The 20,067-nt window shown below is 40.1% G+C and overlaps 2 protein-coding genes across 2 annotated transcripts in view; one reads left to right on the top strand and one right to left on the bottom strand.

Annotated features, from left to right (window-relative positions):
- Positions 1-20,067, bottom strand: part of LOC122201354 (olfactory receptor 10V1-like) — a 63,680-nt gene that overhangs the window by 21,339 nt on the left and 22,274 nt on the right. The window lies entirely within an intron of this gene.
- LOC122199278 (olfactory receptor 10V1) lies at positions 308-1,379 on the top strand. The gene has a single exon (XM_042904177.1). It carries the CDS (start codon positions 308-310, stop codon positions 1,235-1,237), a length of 930 nt encoding a protein of 309 aa, XP_042760111.1. The 3' UTR covers positions 1,238-1,379.

Here is a 20,067-nt window from a genome sequence, read left to right as displayed (position 1 = left end):
TCTTGGAAAGCTTCCTGTATTGGACATGGTGCTAGGCACCAGAATCAAAGCAAAGAGCATCAAAATCGCCACCATGGAGGATTTCTCAGTCCTCCTCTTCAGGGTAGAGGAGGAAATGAGAGGAGTAGCATATGTGTAAATTATAATATTCCACGATTTGCTCTGAAATGAAAGGGTGCCCATAACCACTGAGGTACCTCAGAAAGTGCTCTAACATTAAACAGGGGAATGTGACTGCGTCACATTAAATGGGAGGTACCTAGAGACACATGTCATCTTTCCTTTTTCTAGATCCAGCACACTACCCATGGAAGAAATAAATAAAACTGCAAAGATACAATTCTTCTTTCGTCCATTTTCAGCTGACCCTAAGGTACAAGTAGGGATTTTTGTGGCCTTCCTGACGATGTACCTGATCAGCCTCAGCGGAAACACCACAATTGCAGTCATTGTCCAGATCAACCACTCCCTCCACATCCCCATGTACTTTTTCCTGGCGAACCTGGCAGTTCTGGAAATCTTCTATACATCTTCCATTGCCCCACTGGCCTTGGCGAACCTTCTTTCAATGGGCAGGACTCCTGTTTCCATCCCTGGCTGTGGGACCCAAATGTTTTTCTTTGTCTTCCTGGGTGGAGCTGATTGTGTCCTGCTTGCGGTCATGGCTTATGACCGGTTTGTAGCAATCTGTTACCCTCTAGGATACACCCACGTCATGAGCTGGCCCTTGTGTGTGGAGCTGGTGGTAGGGTCCCTGGTGCTGGGGTTCCTGCTGTCGCTGCCACTGACTATTTTGATCTTCCGTCTCCCATTCTGCAACAACAATGAGATCTACCACTTCTACTGTGACATGCCTGCTGTCATGCGCCTGGCCTGTGCAGACACACACATTCACAAGACTGCCCTGTACATCGTCAGCTTCATCGTCCTAAGCGTCCCACTCTCATTAATCTCCATCTCCTACGTCTTCATCGTGGCAGCCATTTTACGGATCCGGTCAGCAGAAGGGCGCCACCGAGCCTTCTCCACCTGCTCCTCGCACATCTTAGTGGTCCTCCTGCAGTATGGCTGCACCAGCTTTATATACTTGTCTCCCAGTTCCAGCTACTCTCCTGAGATGGGCCGGGTGGTGTCCGTGGTCTACACCTTCATCACTCCCATTTTAAACCCTTTGATCTACAGTATGCGGAACAAGGAACTGAAAGATGCCCTACAGAAGGCGCTGAGGAAGTTCTAGGTAGGATGATCCCATGACTTGTCAAAATCGGACACTTGAGGGCAAAACGGGATGCTATTAATAATTATGCTGTGACAGCATGCATGAGCCAAGAATGTCCTCGCAAACTGAGATATGGCCCACTATTCTAGGATCACCAGAGGAGAAGAATACTACTGTGTAATTGAAATAAAGCTGTGTCATGGAGGGCAGCATGTCCTGGGCATTGATGGAGGAACATCAACATTTATTGGACTTTATATACTAGGCACTTTACATGCGTTATCTCACTTAGCCCATAGTAAGTACCACTGTCCTCATTTTTTTAGAAAAGGAAACCAAAATGGCTAACAAAAGACATACCCAGGATGAGAACACAGGTATTTAAAAAATCTAAAGACAGGCCGCCTGGCTGAGTGGCTCAGTTGGTTGAGCCTCTGACTCTCGACTTCAGCTCAGGTCATGATCCCAGGGTCATGGGATTGAGCCCTGCATCGGGCTCCATGCTGAGCATAGAGCCTGCTTCAGATCCTCTCTTTCTCCCTCTGCTCCTTTCCCCTGCTTCTACTCTCTCTCTCTCTCTAAAAAATTAAAAATTAAAAAAAATTGTTAATAGAAATCTAAAGACTAAGCTATCTTCACACAATATTGGCCAAGCAGGCCCTGAATGCCAAAAAAAAAAAAGAAAAGAGAAGAGAAGAGAAAAGAAAAGAAAAGAAAAGAAAAGAAAAGAAAAGAAAAGAAAAAGAGGTTTGGCAGTTGGCCAAAGGAAGGGGGACTTTTTTTTAAATATGGTTTTGTTGTATTAACCAAAAAGAAAACTCATAACTCTTATAACTTTTAAAGAGCACCCCAGCAATAAAAAGGATAGTAATGAAGGAAAATGCTATTTAATTTAATAAGTGAAAATATGGGAAAGGGAGAAAGTGAGCCTTGTTGAATCTCGGACTCCACCAGAATCCCTTCTATACCATCTCAGTGTTCCAGACTCTGCTTGAGCTTCCAAGGAGAGAGATCATTAACTTGTAAGACACCACATTCTTGTTGGACAACTTGTTTGTTACAGTACCACACATTCGTTTGAGCTAAAGTCCATCTACAAACAACTTCCTCCCACTGATCCTGTTTTTACCCTCTAGAGCTTTCTTCTCCTTGACAGTTCTTCTAAGTATTAGGATGGATTTTGTGTCTTCTTTTAAGTCTTTAGCTCTCTTCTCTGTAGAGCAAATACTCCATCAGTTTTCTCTCCAGGAGATCATATTTGTATGCTCTCACACCAGTCACCTTCTAATTTTCCCTCGTTCCATGTCCTTCTACAAATTTTCACCCAGAAATGAACACAATCCACTGAGAATATTTTGTTCTGCGGAACTGTTATTTTCCATGACCTGTGAACTATGTTTCTATCAATTGCTCTTGATCACTGTAACCTCTCATAAATGTGGTATCAAATAAAACCTCCATATTGTTTCATATGCCTCTCAATACTGCCTGACCACAATTTATTTTACTAACATATGTGTAGGGCTTCTCATTTAACACTAATATATTGATTTTTTTATTGGTTTAGTCCAAGAGATCCAAACTACCAAAGTTATCTTCAGGAATTATATTATTCATCTAGTTTTATGTCATGGTCAAAATTACAATTATATTTCATTTCCTTTGTCGAAATCATTAACCAATATCTAGAATAGAACATGATAAATAAGCACCTGTGGTAGTCCTCCTTTTTGGGAATTGTTGTCCAACTGGATAGAAATATGCTCAGTTAATACCATCAGTGGCACATTGTCACAGTTATGACCCTCCTAGTGGATCTCCCCTCCCTGAATCCATGCCCCTGAGAGGCCCTCGTGCCCCTATGGCTATGTGACTTGCTTTAGCCAATGGGACATCAGCAAATATATTGCAAACAGAGGCTTACACTTGCCCTTTGATGTCTGTCTTCCCTTTCTGCCCTGAACCTGACACATGAAGAAGTCAGGGCTAGGATGACACCCAGAGATAAGCCACCAAGGAGGTTCCCTAGACCAACCCCAGTGGATCCACCAGATGACTGCAGTCATGTTATTGGACCCCAGCAGAAGAACTGCCCAGCTGAACTGGCTTAAATGCTGACCCACAGAAATACGGGCAAATAAAATGATTGATAAATTTTAAGTCGTTGAGTTTGAAATGATATATTTTGCATCAAAAAATAACCGATTCAGGGACATCTGTGTGGCTCAGTTGGTTGAGTGTCCAACTCTTGATCTCGACTCAGGTCATGATCTCACAGATTGAGATCAAGCCTTGCATCAGGCTCTGCTGACAGCACACAGCCCGCTTGGGATTCTCTCTCTCTCCCTCTCTCTGCCCCTCCCCCACTTACACTCTTCTCCCTCTCTCAAAATAAATTTTAAAAATTTTTAAAAATTCTTAAAAAAAAATAACCAATTCACCATCCGGTCTATAATAAACTATATCTTCAAGAAAGATATCATGGGAAGCCTATCAAATCTCTTCATACAATCAAAATACACTACAGCACTGGTAAAAATCTAAACATTTAGACGCCTTATGTTAAAAATGATGTGCATTTGGCATGATTTATCTTGGGTCACTGCATATGGGCCTTTACATCACCAGGCTTTTCACGCCTACAGATTATCTAATCAATCATGCATTTCCAGAATTTTACTAGGGATTCACAATGAGATGGTTATCTTATTGTTTTGAAATCCACTGGTAGTTTATAAATTTTTTTATTTCTGTAGCTTCATCTGAATGGGAAAAGAAACATTTCAGTAGTTGTGAGTGCCTTGGGGATGGAGAATATGCCTTTAATCTTGAATTTCCAGCATCTAGTAGAGTGGATAGCATTTATTAGACTCAGCTGATTTACTATCAAGAGATAAATTACATCTAGGGAGGGTGGTTACCGCTCATAAAAACTGTATGTTCTTTATACAAAGGGATTGTGTTCTAGCCTTTTTCTACCATTTGTATCCTTCACTGCTCCCTTCACAGTGATGGTACTCCATAAATATTTGTGGAATTGAACAGGACTTCTTTTGGAGATCTTTTTTTTCTGGTTTTCAGATTTTTTAAAAATATTTTTATTTATTTTTGAGACAGAGAGAAACAGAGCATGAGCAGGGGAGGGGCAGAGAGAGAGGGAGACACAGAATTTGAAGCACTTTCCAGGCTCTGAGCTGTCAGCACAGAGCCCGACGTGGGGCTCGAACTCACGGACTGTGAGATCATGACCTGAGCTGAAGTCAGATGCTTAACTGACTGAGCCACCCAGGCGCCCCTCTGGTTTTCAGATTTTTTAAAATGTTACTGATAAATGCACATTCTTTTTTTATGTTTATTTTGAGAGAGAGAGAGAGAGAGAGAGAGAGAGAGAGAGAGAGAGCACGCATACACAAGCAGGGAAGAGGCAGAGAGAGAGAGAGAGGGAGAGAGAGAATCCCAAGCAGGCTCCACACTGTCAGCACAGAGCCCAATGCAGAGCTCAGTCCCATGGACCATGAGATCATGACCTGAGCTGAAATCAAGAGCTGGACAACTGAGCTACCCAGGTGCCCTTATATATTCTTATTATAAACTTTTTTGAAACATTTATTGCTAATACTTATTTTTGAATGCCTTATTTGATTCTATATCTATAAATCCTATATTCCCTAAGACTTGCAGATAATAAAAAATAAAAATGGGAACTACAAAATACCCATCTGAGAGAAGTAAGTAGAAATTATTATTGCCTATTAAAAGAAGATCATGGGGCACCTGAGTGGCTCAGTCAGTTGAACGTCTGACTCTTGATTTTGGCTCAGAACATGATCTCACAGTTCATGAGTTTGAACCCTGCATGGGGCTCTATGGTGGCAGTACAGAGCCTGCTTGGGATTCTCTCTCTCCCTCTCTCTCTCTCTCTCTCTCTCAAAATAAATAAATAAACTTAAAAAAAAAAAGATCATATATATTGCTATATTTAACCCAGTTTTAGCAAGGGTATTTTTAAACTTTCATCACTCATAGAAAATTTTGAGAATCTATAACTTTCACTTGCTGCAGAGTGGATGGTATTGATGCATATCCTCTTTATTCCAATAAAGAGCCAAATGGACAGGCATCCTTTGCAATTACACCTGGAAGAAAATCCCAAACAGACCCTCATTTTTCTTGTCCTCCTTTTACAGTGTTGCACTGTTCAGAACAGAGGAAGGAGGGTAATGAAGAAAAGTTGAGTCACAAGACACTAGAAAACATGGGGATAGTGCTGACAGAGGAAAGCAGGATATCTGAGGAACCTGTGGGGCCATGAAAAGATGAGAGGAGTCAGGAGTTATCACAACGGGCAGCAGGGAGTGGATGGGGCACCAGATCATCTACCATGCTCCTCTGGAAGGAGGATCATGGGACTGAGATCCAGGAAACATGGAGACATGGTTCTAGGAGCTATAAACTGGGAAAGTCACTTTCATCCCGCAAGCTTTGGTCTCAGTATCTAGAAAATGAAAGGATTAAATTAGTTAAGACTAGGATATCTACAAGCACTAACTTTGATTCCTTAATTTTCCCACTTTCTGTTCATGTCTATCAATACTCAGGCCATTTCTGCTCACTTTGGACAGGCCACTTTCCTACCTCAATGGTAATCGATTTTTAGCTGCTTCTCAATCAGCATGTGAAAATGAACAATGTGGGCATGACCAAATGGGACAGCAGTTAACCCTTGTCTTCTCCCAAGCAGGACAGAAAGTCTGAATGCTGGGATTCTGTGGGCCTCTGACTTGAGAAACACACCCTCCCAAATGTGGTTTCAAAACTCAGACGTTGCCATGTGACTTTCTTATTATTTAAAAGAAATGAGTGCTCGCTTCACGGCACGTGTGCTAAAACAGAACAATACTGAGATGGGCAAGGAGCCGGCACAAGGATGGTGTGCAAATTCATGAAGAGTTCCAGAGTTTTACAAATAAAAGACTGAACTCACAGATACAGAGAACATATTAGTTGTTGCCAGGGGTAGAGGATGGGGATGGGCAAAATGGGTGAAGGGGGTCAAAAGGTACAAACTTCCACTTATGAAATAAATAAATCTTGGGGATGTAGTGTGCAACGTGGCGACCATAGTTAACAATACTGTGTTGTACATTTGATAGTCGCTAAGAGACAAGATCTGAAAAGGTCCCATCCCAAGAAAAAAAATTGTAACCATGGTGACGGATGTTAACTAGGCTTGTTGTGGTGATCATTTTGCAATATATACAAACATCAAATATTATGTTGTACACCTGACACTAATATGACATTATATGTCAATTATATCTCAATAAAAAATAAATATGTAAAAAAAATAAAACAAAAGATATGAGCATGATAGCAGTAGGACAGCAGATAACTGGCTACGTTGTGTGTGTGTGTGTGTGTGTGTGTGTGTGTGTGTGTGTGTTAATTATAAACTACAAACTTGAATCTTGTGTTTGACTAGTGTGGGACAACTTTCTGATCTTTAATTTGCCAGTCCAGTTAGACAGCCCTCCTAACCAGGGTATGCATGTACTAAGCCTTTGCCATTCAAAGTCAGTGTGCAGCTAATGGAGAATTTGGCAACATGGTATACACACAATCTGTTTCAACCACCATCTGGTGAGTCTTCACATAGTTCAGGACCTAAAAAGCTAAAAACTCCCAGACTCTCTAGCAACGTAGGATGATGTATTTAGTTTCCACCAATCAGATGCACTCCCTCAAGAAATGAATTAAGACTGAATAACCCAGGAGCACCTGGGTGGCTCAGTAGGTTGAGCATCTAACTCTTAATTTCAGCTCAAGTCATGATCTCATGGTTCGTGAGATCAGGCCCCAAGTCGGACTCTGTGTGGATAGTATGGAGCCCGCCTGGGATTCTCTCTCTCCCTCTCTCTCTCTGCCCCTCCCTGCTCGTGCTCTCTCCCCAAAATAAATAAATAAGCATAAAAAAAATACCTAAGTGGTATACCACCACTCTTTTCTAGGACATATCTTTTATTTATTCTTTTTAATTTTTTTTTATGTTTTATTTATTTTTGAGACAGAGAGAGGTGGGGGGAAGGGGCAGAGAGAGGGAGACACAGAATCTGAAGCTCTGAGCTGTCAGCACCGAGTCTGATATGGGGCTTGAACCCACAAACTAGGAGATCATGGCCTGAGACGAAGTCAGATGCTCAACCGAGCCACCCAGACACCCCTGACATATCTTTTTTTTGCAGCTTTTTTTTTTTATTTTTTTAACGTTTATTTACTTTTGAGACAGAGAGAGACAGAGCATGAACGGAGGAGGGTCAGAGAGAGAGGGAGACACAGAATCTGAAACAGGCTCCAGGCTCTGAGCTGTCAGCACAGAGCCCGACGCGGGGCTTGAACTCATAAACCTCGAGATCATGACCTGAGCCGAAGTCGGACACTTAACCGACTGAGCCACCCAGGCGCCCCCCCGACATATCTTTAAAAGAGATGTGTTTTGTGTTGAGCTGTTCTGCTCAGCAACACTTCACCTAAAATGGCTTTCCTGACCACCACCACCCCACACACCAGGACAAGTGACCACACTGTCCCCCTCGTTCTTTTTGTACCTTGTGTATAACTCCATCACAACATCTGTAACCCTGTAGCACCCTATTTCTCTTCCTCAAGTACACTGTGACCTCTTTGGAGGAAGAAACTATCTCTGTTCCCTTGGTGCCTAGAAATCCCGAAAATATTGAATAAATTTATTAATCATTAATTTACAGTCATCCTTTCAGGGCCAGCTAAGTCTTTGCCTCCACTGTGAAGCTTTATGTGACTCTTCTTGTCCCTCCCTCCTTTATGAGAACATCCCTTTCAAAGGTCAGTCTCACATTGGACCTGACTCACATTTCACGTCCTTGTGTTTTATCTCCCAAGTCAGATGCTGACCTCATTGATGGCAGACACTATGCCCCTTATGTCTTCTAATATCTCACAAGACTTGCCACAGTGAATGGGTGACACTCAAAAAAAATTATCTAGAGGAGCACCTGGGTGGCTCAGTCAGTTAAGTGTCCAACTCAGCTCAGGTCATGATCTCAAGGTTCATGAATTCAAGCCCTAAATCAGGCTCTCTGCACTGACAGCATGGAGGCAGCTTCGGATCCTCTGTCTCCCTCTCTCTCTACCTCTCCTCTGCTCTCTCTCTCCCTCTCTCTCTCAAAAATAAATAAATAAACATTTGTTTTAATTATGTGGAGAACTACAGGGTAAATAGCCTATTGGAAGAAACTGAACACACCAATCAAAGCACAGAAATACTCCAAAGACTAACACCGACCATGTAAAGTACTGTCCTCAGTGGATGACTAAGGACATCCACCACTGCTTTTCATGAAACATGTGGGATCACACAGTACACCCAGAGCCTACCATTCAACTATTCTTTCATGACTGACTTTTCAGATTTCCCAGCCTCTGTGTCCTGTCCTTGCTTTCAGGGATCCCAGGAAGGGGGAAGCCACCAGCTGTGCACAAAGACGTTCTTTGACCTTGGTAGTTAGGTTCTTCTGCTTCAGTGACCTCTCGGTAGAGAAAGTCTGAGTCTCCTTTGGTATACATCTGTGGTCATTTGCATTTCTTCCAGTTGACTTAATTAAGAGATGAAAAGAAGTGACGAACTTTCCAGCAGGAACAAATGTATGTCAGCACCCTTACTTACCCACCTTCCAAGAAGAAACTCCAGGCTATTCTTTCTATTGAAAGAAAGAAAGAAAGAAAGAAAGAAAGAAAGAAAGAAAGAAAGAACAAAAGAAGGAAAGAAAGAAAGAACAAAAGAAGGAAAGAAAGAAAGAACAAAAGAAGGAAAGAAAGAAAGAAAGAAAGAAAGAAAGAAAGAAAGAAGGAAAAAGGAAAATGGGGAGAGGGAGAGAGAAATGGAGCCTGGATATCAAGGTGCTTCCCCTATTACCTCTCTTTAGAGAAAGCATGGAGTATGATTTATTTATAATGTAATGTAATGAGTTAGTTCTGCTCCAGTTGTAATGATCCTTCGAGTCTTGGGAAGACCTGTCAATAATTCTTCCCTTCATTCATTCCATGGCTGTTTACTGAACATCTGCTATGTGTGGCAACCTGCAACATAGTGGGAATGCAACAGTGAGTGAGCAGAGAAGATCTTTGCCCTCGTGAAGTTTACAATCTAATGGGAGAGACAGCCAGTAAACAAAAAAGACCATGACAGACTGCAGTCATTGCTATGAAGGCAGTAGCCATGGTAACACAATAGGAAGTAACTGGGGAATATGTACATTAGGTAAGACTGAATGTGTGCACTCAATTTCCCCCGTTGTTAACATTACTATAGTACATTTGTCGTAACTCAATAACCAACATTGACACCTTATTACTAGCTAAAGCTCATGCTTTATTCGGATTGCCTTCTTTTTTCTTTAACATCATGTCCTTTTTTCTGTTCAAGGATTCCATCAAGGATACCATACTACATTCAACCATCATGTCTCTTTAGGTCCTTCTTGGCTGTGAGTTTCTTACACTTTCCTTATTTTTGATAACCGTGGCAGTTTGAGATGTCCTGGTCAGGTATTTTGTAGAATGTCCTTCAAATTGAATTTGATGCTTAGACAAGGAGTTATGGGTTTTTTTTAAAGAAAGACACAAAGTGTCATTGTCATCACATCACATCAGGGGTACATACTATCAACATGACTTCGCTATTGATGTTGACTTCCATCTCGTGGCAGGGATAGTATTGGTCAGGTTTCTCCAATATAAACTTACTCTCTGTTCTCCCTTTCCATACCGTATTCTTTGGAAGGCAGTCACCACAGTCAGCCCACACGTAAAGAGTAGGGAGTCATGCTCCCCCAACTGTGTGGGAGTATCCACATAAATTATTTGGAATTGTATCATATGGGAGATTTGTCTACATATTTTACATATTTGTACCATTTTACATAATACATATTTATGCCAGCATATAATCAGGAATAGATTATAATTCATTGCTGCGTTTTTAAGACTATGAATATTTTTATTTACTACAGATAAGAGATGAAAGATGAGAGAAATGAAGGAATGGAGCAGTGGAGAAAGATAGGAAGCAAGCGAAGAGAAGAAATGAATAATCATCATAAGACTTACTTTTCTTGGCTCAGTCTTTTAAACATACATCTACTGTGTAAAGACACTGAGAAGATATTTGCAAAAAATTTAAAAAAGATTTAAAAATAAACAAACATGCAATTCAGAAAAGAGAGGTGGCTCAAAATCTGGATCAGGAATTCAGGCACCGAGTACCTCCCACCTCTCTTCTAATTTCATCCCATACCCACCATCAGGGAGTATATGAGATCTTGGAACCTAAAGATGGAAAAGACATGTTGTTCTCTCTAAGTAGCTCACAGTCTAGAAGGGGCAGCAAACATACTAACAAACCACCACGATCTGATGCAACAAAGGCTAACAGTGATATATGTGCTGTGAGGGACTTGGGGGGAGTGGATTACAACCTGGGGTAAAGGACCCAGCCTTCCCAGGTGTGGCACTGGAGCATGTGAGGAGGTGAGCTAGAATTTCCTAGGATAAGAACTGGAGAAGAACACCAGGACTGCCACGAGGAGCTAATAGAATTATTTTACCATTAGGAAAGATAGCATATATATTTTTCCAAGGTATCAAGAATCTGAAGATTAAATTAATCAGATACTATGGCTTTGTAAGACATGAGAAAGAGGAAAAAGAAACTAAAACTGTGCATTCTGAAACATGAGTTGCGCCAATGCACGAAACAAGAAAATATCTCTAAACCCCAGTATTGGGGAACTGGTATCCTTTATTGAGATGTGTGCTGAGTCTTTCTTTCCTGTTCTTATCTGAGTTCTCTTTGCTAGAGTTAATTTAACACAAACTCAACTTTATTCTTGAGTGTGATGATTATGCCTTAAGGTCACACAGCGTCATTTGAGAATTATTCGACCATGCCCACATGCATATCCCTAAAGGTCCTAACTTCATTTATTAAGGCCCAGGGTATTGAATCTGGGGACCAGATAATTACCAAGCTGAAGCCCTGGTCTCCTGACAAATCTCTTGCTGCAAGTGTCAACATTCAAAACTCCAACAACTTCCATTTCTGGTTCTTGTCCAGGTTTTGAAGCCAATTATTTCTTTTTTTCCCTTATTTTTTTTTTTCAATACCCATGGGCTTTGATTATTTCGTTTACCAGCTTCCTTCATTAAGATGGGTAAAAACAGACAATGCTATACTTCCAGATGACTTACCTTTTGAACGTCAGAGTCCTTGCTGTATAAAAGACTTTTTCATATATAAAGCTATTCTAAGAATATTACCATGTTTATCCTTTTAACAGAATCCCTACTAAACTGACATAATCTACAACTGTGAGATTGAGAAACAGAGCATGAAGACAGTTAAGGCATTTGCCCTGGTCACCCAGCTAGTAAGGGACAGAAGCAACACTTGCGCTTAAATATTCTGATTAAGTCCAGCCCACTGCAACTTAAATGTTCTGATTAAGCCCAGCTCACACTGAAGGCACATAAAAGTTCCCAGACTAAACTGTATGGATATACTGCATGGCTCTAAATAGGAAACTCCATGATCTACTTTGTCATTGGCTTTATGAAACCTTGGCTTCCACATTGTAATGGGTCCATTTCCTCTCACCAAATCTGTACATAGTACAGAATATCCGCCTGGGGAGACAGTTAAACAAATCAACCTAATGACTGCAAGCAAATGCAGGCATTATGCCTTCTGTGAAAAATTACTTTTCAGTTCCAAAGTTTTATATGAGTCATTTTGCCACCAATTATTTGTGATATATTGAGGACCCTTAAAGATCATCCAACACGATCTCCTAATTTTTGCAAAAAAAAAAAAAAAAAAAGTAGGAAGGACACTCGGAAGGTTATCATGCCAGTAGTGGAAACACCGAACCTAGAACCCAGACCAACCTGGTTCTCAGCCAAGTACTCTTTCTGACGGACCACATGGAACTAAAGAATGCAAAATTTCCTGGGGCACTTGGGTGGCTCAGTCAAGTGTCTGACCTTGGCTCAGGTCAGGATCTCCCAGTTCTCAGTTCTTCGTGAGTTCAAGTCTCACATCAGGCTCTCTGTTGTCAGATCCAAGTCAAGCCTGCTTTGGATCCTCTGTTCCCCTCTCTTTCTGTACCTCCCCTGCTCATGCTCACTCTCTCAAAAATAAATGAACATAAAAAAAAAAAAAAAAAAGAATACAACAGTTTCCCACAGCCTGCTGTCTAGAACACACTATTATGGTTATCAACCTTCATGTTCTAGCTAGGAATTTGGTCTCAGAAATAATCATATTTTTCTTTCTTTTTTTCTTTTAGAGAGAGAGAGAGAGAGAGAAAGTGTGCATAAGTGGAGGAGAGGAGAGGGCGGGAGGAGAGAGAGAGAGAGAGAGGGGATCTTAAGCAGGCTCCACACTCAGCCCCTGAAGCAGGGCTTGACCCCACAACCCTGGGATCATGACCTGAGCCAAAGTCAAGAGTCGGATGCTCAACTGACTGAGTCACTCAGGCACCCCTAATATTTTTCAATTGTATAGTGAATTTCCACTCACAGAATATCTTTACATGTACTTGATCCTCAAGACCAAAATGTTCCCAGTTTGTCATTATATTACCTTCGTTTGGCAAATGAAGAGCTCACCAGAGTTTGAGTGATTTGCCCACAGTCTTCTGATGGCAAGCATACTGCTCTTTTTAATTTTTTATGCTTCTTTTTCAGTAAACTAATAATAGGGCTATCAGGGAAGACTGCATATCCAAACAAGTTCATCTGACTTGCCCAGCAACCTAAGTTCATGCTTAAATTTAAGTGTGACCTTATTGTCATTATAAAAGTCATCCAGAGTTATTACAGACAGTGTTTAAATGGATAAAAATAAAATGTTCTTAAAAAAAAATCAACTGTATTCCCAGCACTAAACAACTGTCATTTACATTTTGTTAAATTTCCATTTGGTCTCTTGTACAGCATATCTTTAACATATTTGTAATTATACATTATCTTTTTTCACTAAAAGTCATATTCATTTCCTATGTCCTTTTGTAGATATAGTTTTTGATAAGATTTTTTATAAGATTCTAACATGTTCTTTTTTTTTTTTATTTAGGAGACTGTTTTTGTCTTTTTCCTTTGTTCATTTGTTTCTTAAATTCCACATATAAGTGAAAACATATGGTATTTGTCTTTCTCTGACTGACTTATAATTAGCATTACACCCTCTCAATCCATTCATGTTGTTGCAAATGGCAAGATTTCATTCTTCTTTATGGCTGAGTACTGTTCCATTGTGTATACACCACATCTTCTTTATCCATTCATTTATTGAAGGACACTCAGGCTGCTTTCATAATTTGGCAATTGTATATAATGCTGCAATAAACATAGGGGTGCATATATCTTTTTGAATTAGTCTTTTCATATTCTTTGGGTAAATACCCAGTAGTGGAATTACTGGATGATATGTTAATTTTATTTTTAATTTTTTTCGGAACTTCCCTGCGATTTTCCAGAGTGGCTGCTCCAGTTTGCATTCCCACCAAGATACACAAGAGTTCCTTTTTCTCCACATCCTGGCCAAGACTTGTTTCTTATTTCTGATTTTAGCCATTCTGACAGGTGTGAGGTGATATCTCATTGCAGTTTTGATTTGCATTTGCCTGATGACAAGTGATGTTGAGCATCTTTTCGTGTCTTTTGGCTGTCTGTATGTTTTCTTTGGGGAAATGCCTGTTCATGTCTTCTGCTCATTTTTAATTGTTTGTGTGTGTGTGTGTGTGTGTGTGTGTGTGTGTTGAGCTGTATAAGTTCTTTATATTTTGGATACTAACCCCTTATGGGATATGTCATTTGCAAATATCTTCTCCCATTCAGTAGGTTGCCTTTTTGTTTTGTTGATTGTTTCCTTTTCTGTGCAGAAGTTTTTTATTTTGATGTAGTCCCAATAGTTTATTTTTGCCTTTGTTTCCCTTGCCTTAGGAGACATATCTAGAAAAATGCTAACTACAGCCAATGTCAGAGAAATTACTGCCTATGCTCTCTTCTAGGATTTTTATTTCTATCATGTTCTTAAAAATTATTTGTTCAAGGGATTGTGGCTATGTTTTTTTAAAAAATTATCTCAGAGATAGGTCCTAAAGTGTATGATATCCAGGAGGTAAAATATTCCAATCAAGAAGGTGAATGGAAATATAAATGAAAGAAAGGTAGCTAGGTCAATAATTGTTGAAGCTGAATAACAGATACACATGGGGGTTCACTGTACTGTTCTAGATACTTTGGTATTTTGACATTATCCACAATACCAAGTTTTTTAAAAAAGAAAAACATCTCATCATGTGACTGCAATAGTGTGGTAGGTTCAGACTGTTGTTTCCAATTCTTTCCTCTCTCCCTCTGCCACATAACTTTGCGGTGGCAGAGTAAATTGGCTGGCTCCATTGACATTGGCCTTGGTCACATGACTCTCTCTGACCAATGAAATTTTAGTGGGCATGATAGTGCATAGATTTCAGACCTGACTGCTTAGTTTGACTAATCTCCTCACCTTCCTGTATCACAGTGGGAACAGTATGCCCCAGGAAGCAGTTGACCCTTCAATCCCAAAACAAGACATGTGTGGTGGACCTGAACACAGTCTAAAGCCTGGATCCACACTTAGCCAACCTGGAGCCCGAAGCAGAGCTGTCACAGCTGACACACAATCCCTGTATAAGCAAGTAAAACTACAAGACAATAATTAAAAACTTGTAAGTCACTAGGTTTGGGATTCATTTGTTATACGACATTTTTGCAGCAATAGCTATTTAATACAGAGAGTCAAACAATTCCCCCCCAAATTGAACATTTTAGATATTTCCAGTTTTTCAATAATACAAATAAAGGACTTTTTTTTTTGGACATAAAGCTTCTCTACTACTTCGGATCATTAAATTCAGTTATAGTGGTATGATGCTGTTTATATAGGGAGACTGAACAGTTTTATTTGTGGATATTTTTCTAAAAAGGAAAATTATGAAAAGAATTAAAACAAACTCATTCTTCATTTCTTGATATCCGAAAGACTGTAAATACAGTTTTTGTTTTCTCTCTTGACATTCAAAAAGATCCTTTCCTATTTTTCCAGGGCTTGGTAAAACTGGTTACTCTGTTACCTTTCTTGGGTTCTGTCTGTTTCTGCGCAAATCCCAAAGACCATAAAATTACAGTAGGAACATCCAGTGTTAAGGCGGCAGGCTTCATTGCAAATAAAAAGGCTTTTAGTTTTATTTTCTAGAGATTGCTCTATCTTTATGTATATACCCTGCATATTCAGTTCACCAAGATTGTAAATGAAGCATTGAATCCCACTGGTAAATCCATTATTCACCTGGAAAACTCAGGAATAGGTGGCCAACCACAAAATGAGCCAAAAGGCATTAGAGTATCTATGAGCAATGGAATCCAGTGTCCAATGTGGCAATAACTTGTGAGGAACAACTGAAGGAAAAATTCTGGGGCTTCTTCTGAGTCATCATTCTGATGAGAATTCTCATTGTTCTGATGAAAATTCCAACCATGTTTTGTTATTGTAGCCAAAACAAGGAGGGAGCAAAAGTAGGGAGAGAGGGAGGAGAAGAAAGGGAAAGAGGAAGAGGGAGGGCAAAGCAAATAAAGAGGAGTTCTTGTTGTTCCTGGAGGCCAGGAAAATTACATATTTTTTTTTAATAGCTAACACAATAGTTGCTACAGAAAGAGAAGAAAAAAGAATGAGCTAACACACAATTGCTAGACAAAAATGTGAAGTCACAGAGGATCCTGGCTAGCTTCTCAGTTATTCCAATTAATCTATGCACTTGAAACCAAGTTAGCTCCACTGCCATGCTACTTTATGACAGTGAGCCTCAAAGTGCAGATCCCAGGACCAGGAGCATCCGCATCTACGAACCCATTACAAAGGCAGATTCTCAGGCCCTACCCCAGATCTATGTAACCAGAAGTAGGAGAAGGTGGGGTCCAGCAATCTGAGTTTTTAACAAGCCTTCCATGTGATTCCCATATGTAATAAAGCTTAAGATCCACTGCTCTAGAAAGTAGTCCAGTTGGGAAGGGATCAACATTTCACAGTGGTCCCCAAATCTTTACCATCTATTCCCCACCCTCGTTCTCTATAGGATACTAGAGTTGACAGGGTTACTATCAACACTGGTCTCAGTAATTTCTCTGGTTGTTGGATTCAACGTGTTGGAAACTCTTTTACCACAACCACCACTCCCTTTTTATGTTGTGATTTCAATGTCAGTTCCATTTTCAAAGCCTCTGATGTGATATTCAGATATGTTCCACATGTGTTCTACCCAGTGGCCAGTCTGGCACTTGCAAAGTGGTTTATCTCTTAGTTCTGCTCTCAAAGTCTTTAGTATGCTATTTGGAATCCTTTCCACCCATTTCTGACTCAGGGGTGAGCCCAGGAATTCATAAACAACTTTATCAGGTCACTTTCCAGAGCTCCTCCCTCTGCAAAATCTGCCTGATACTTTCCAGTTCCCTGTGTTCTTCTGTTTGGTCAGAAGGCTGAGGCTTTATTTACCTACTCTGAAGGGAGTTTCTCTGGGCTGCACCCAGGTCTGAGCCCAAATAGCAGGAACACAGGAGAGAAAAAAACCCAACAGGGGTTCACCCTACCTTTTAGAGACAACAAGTTCTTGGACTGGAGACAAAGGTAACTTACCCCTGAGTTTTAGGTGCCTGTGGGTCTCACTGCTGCCATTGTCACCAGCAGGAGATCCCTTTCTCAGTCTGAACTAGATGGTTCCTCTTAGAGCCTTTTCTATCCATGCCAATGCCCACTTCTGGGTTTCAGGCTGCCTTGAGTCCAGGCCAGGAGGTGCAGGAGAAGGAACAAAAAGAGGCAAACCGACTACCAGTTCAATTGTACTTCTAATTCTGGCCTTCTTTCCCAAACTACTTGTTACTATTTGCTTTTCAGAGACCTCAATTGGCTGTTCCTTGCTTTCTGTCCATGTTTTAGAGCTGCATTCAGTGGGAGGGACAGGATAGATTATGCTGACTCCATTTTACCCAGAGCCAGAACCAACGAAGATATTCCTTTTTTATAGAACTAAAAGCTCTCTCTCCATAACTTCTTCTTGCTGGTTTTTGTTTTACATCCTGGGATCTCACAAAATAAAGCTTTTGTTGTTGTTGTTGTTGTTGTTGTTGTTGTTCTCCTAAAGGTCCCTGTATCTTCAAGTTTCCTGTTCTCAAAGCTAAAATAAAAAGGGTAGAGGTTTTATAGAGTTTATGTTTCTTATATTATGGTAAATAAACTCTAGCCACATATTGACTTGGTAGATACAACTTGTGGAGTTTCCAAGTTCAGTTGCTTTTTTTAATCTCCTTTGGAAGTCAAAAAATAGACTTGCACGAAGTTTCTTCTCTATCATGAGATATATCAGGATTGGCAGGATGCTTACATTTGGAGATACTCTTAGCCACTCCCCCCAAAATGTGTCTTATTTTGGTTCAGAGATGAACTCCAGGGCCATCTATGGTGGACTCAGTCTTCACCTAAGTTCTGCAACAGCTGTTCCCTGGTCCCTGGTCTCCTGGAGAAAAACATAGTATTCATTCTTTACGGCTTTTGGCAATTCTACAGTAGCCTAAACTTTTCTTTCTCCTGGCAGCTTCAGCGGTTCTGGGCTCCAGGGAGTCTAATTCTTAACCCTGATCTGTCCAATTTGCCTAAAACATAGTTACTTTCCAATTTTTAGGTTGTTCTAACCCTTACTATACTGTGACACGTTTGTCTTTGTCTCTTCTACAGCATTTATACCTGGTCTTCCAAGATTTTCCGATTGTCTCTTACGCTTTCATTAACTAATGCCTTTTTCCTGGGAGTTTCTTTTAAAATCTGTCTTACTAAGAGCAGTCTTCATTCTGTTTCAAAATTCTCCTTTGGGGACAGTTCCTGTAGGTTCCTTTTTATTGTTTCCTCTTCTCAGGTCAATTGCAAACTTAAATGCTAATACATCTTCTGGCACAAAGAAAACACTCAAAACAAATCCTTGTTGAACAAAAATTGATTGTGAGTCCCATGAATGAGCAAGGCTTTCCAGCCTAAAGTAGTTCTTCTCATATCGTCAGATCTTTGATGTCTCATCATTTATGTGCCCAAGAAGATTGATTTAAGTTAACAAATATCTGTTGAATAACTAGCTACATGTGTAGAATTTTTAAAAAATAAATTTACCATAGGTGTCTGGGTGGCCCAACTGGTTGAGTGTCTAGCTTCGGCTCAGGTCGTGATCTCACAGCTCATGAGTTCGAGTCCCGTGTCAGGCTCTGTGCTGACAGCTCAGAGTCTGGAACCTGCTTTTGATCCTGTGTCTCCCTCTCTCTCTGCCCTTCTCCTGCTCACACTCTGTTTCTTTCTCTCAAAAATAAAATAAAAACATTTTAAAAAATTAAAAAAAGAATAAAAAATAAATAAATTCACCAACTGGTACAGCCACTCTGGAAAACAGTGTGGAGTTTCCTCAAAAAATTCAAAATTATCCTATAACCCAGCAATTGCACTACTAGGAATTTATCCAAAGGATACAAAAACGCTGATTTGAAGGAGCACATGCATCCCAATGTTAACAATAGCTAAAGTATGGAAAGAGCCCAAATGTTCATCAGCTGATGAATGGATTAAGAAGATATATATACACTCACACAATGGAATACTACTCAGTGATGTAAAAGAATGAAATGTTGCCATTTGCAACAATATGGACGGAACTGGAGGGTATTATGCTAAGTGAAATAAGTCAGTCAGAGAAAGACAGATATCATATCATTTCACTCATATGCGGAATTTGAGAAACTTAACAGATGAACATAGGGGAAGGGAAGGAAAAGTAAGATGAAAGCAGAGAGAGAGGCAAATCATAAGAGACCCTTAAATACAGAGAACAAACTGGGTGTAGATGGGGGTGGGGAGTTAAATGGGTGATGGGCATTATGAAGGGCACTTTTCCGGATGAGCACTGGGTGTCATATGTAAGAGATGAATCACTGGGATCTACTCCCGAAGCCCAGACTACGCTGTATGTTAACCAACTTGAGAATAAAAATAATAATAATAAATAAATAAAAATAAATTCACCATTGTATCTGCCCTTAATCAGATATGTAGTCTAATAATTTTTTAAATACACAATTACCTATAAGACAATATCATAAACAAGGTTTCCATAAAGAACTAGGAAAGTTTAAAGAGCCTGTTCCTAAAGATGCTGTTAGGGGAGGATTCATGGAGAAAATACTTCTTTAAGTAGAATTTTAGGAAAGGTTGGAGTTTGACAGCAAGATACCCTAAGATGTCTAGTACAGTGACATAAGATGAGCAGAGGCACAGAGGTGGGAAATGGTCTGATTAGCATTCAGAGTAAAATTGAGATACTGCTGGAAAACCTAATGGAATTTAAGAAGAAAAAAATGTCCAGAGAGAAGGTCATGAATGGCAAACAGGGATTTTGTTTTCAAACAATAGTATAAAGTGGGCCACAGAGCAGAAAAATAACACGAACAGTTTTTAATATATAATAAAGCAAGTCACCTGGGTGGCTCAGTCAGTTAAATGACCAACTTCGGCTGAGATCATGATCTCACAGTTTGTGGGTTGGAGTCCCACATCGGGCTCCAAGCTGACAGTGTGGAGCCTGTTTGGGATTCTCTCTCTCTGTCCCTCCCCTGTGTACTCTCTCTTTCAAAAATAAATAAGCTTCATATATATATATATATATATATATATATATATATAT

This window comes from Panthera leo, chromosome D1 (genome assembly GCF_018350215.1).
Source record: "Panthera leo isolate Ple1 chromosome D1, P.leo_Ple1_pat1.1, whole genome shotgun sequence".
Lineage (NCBI taxonomy): Eukaryota > Metazoa > Chordata > Mammalia > Carnivora > Felidae > Panthera > Panthera leo.
This window is presented reverse-complemented; position numbering and strand designations above follow the sequence as displayed.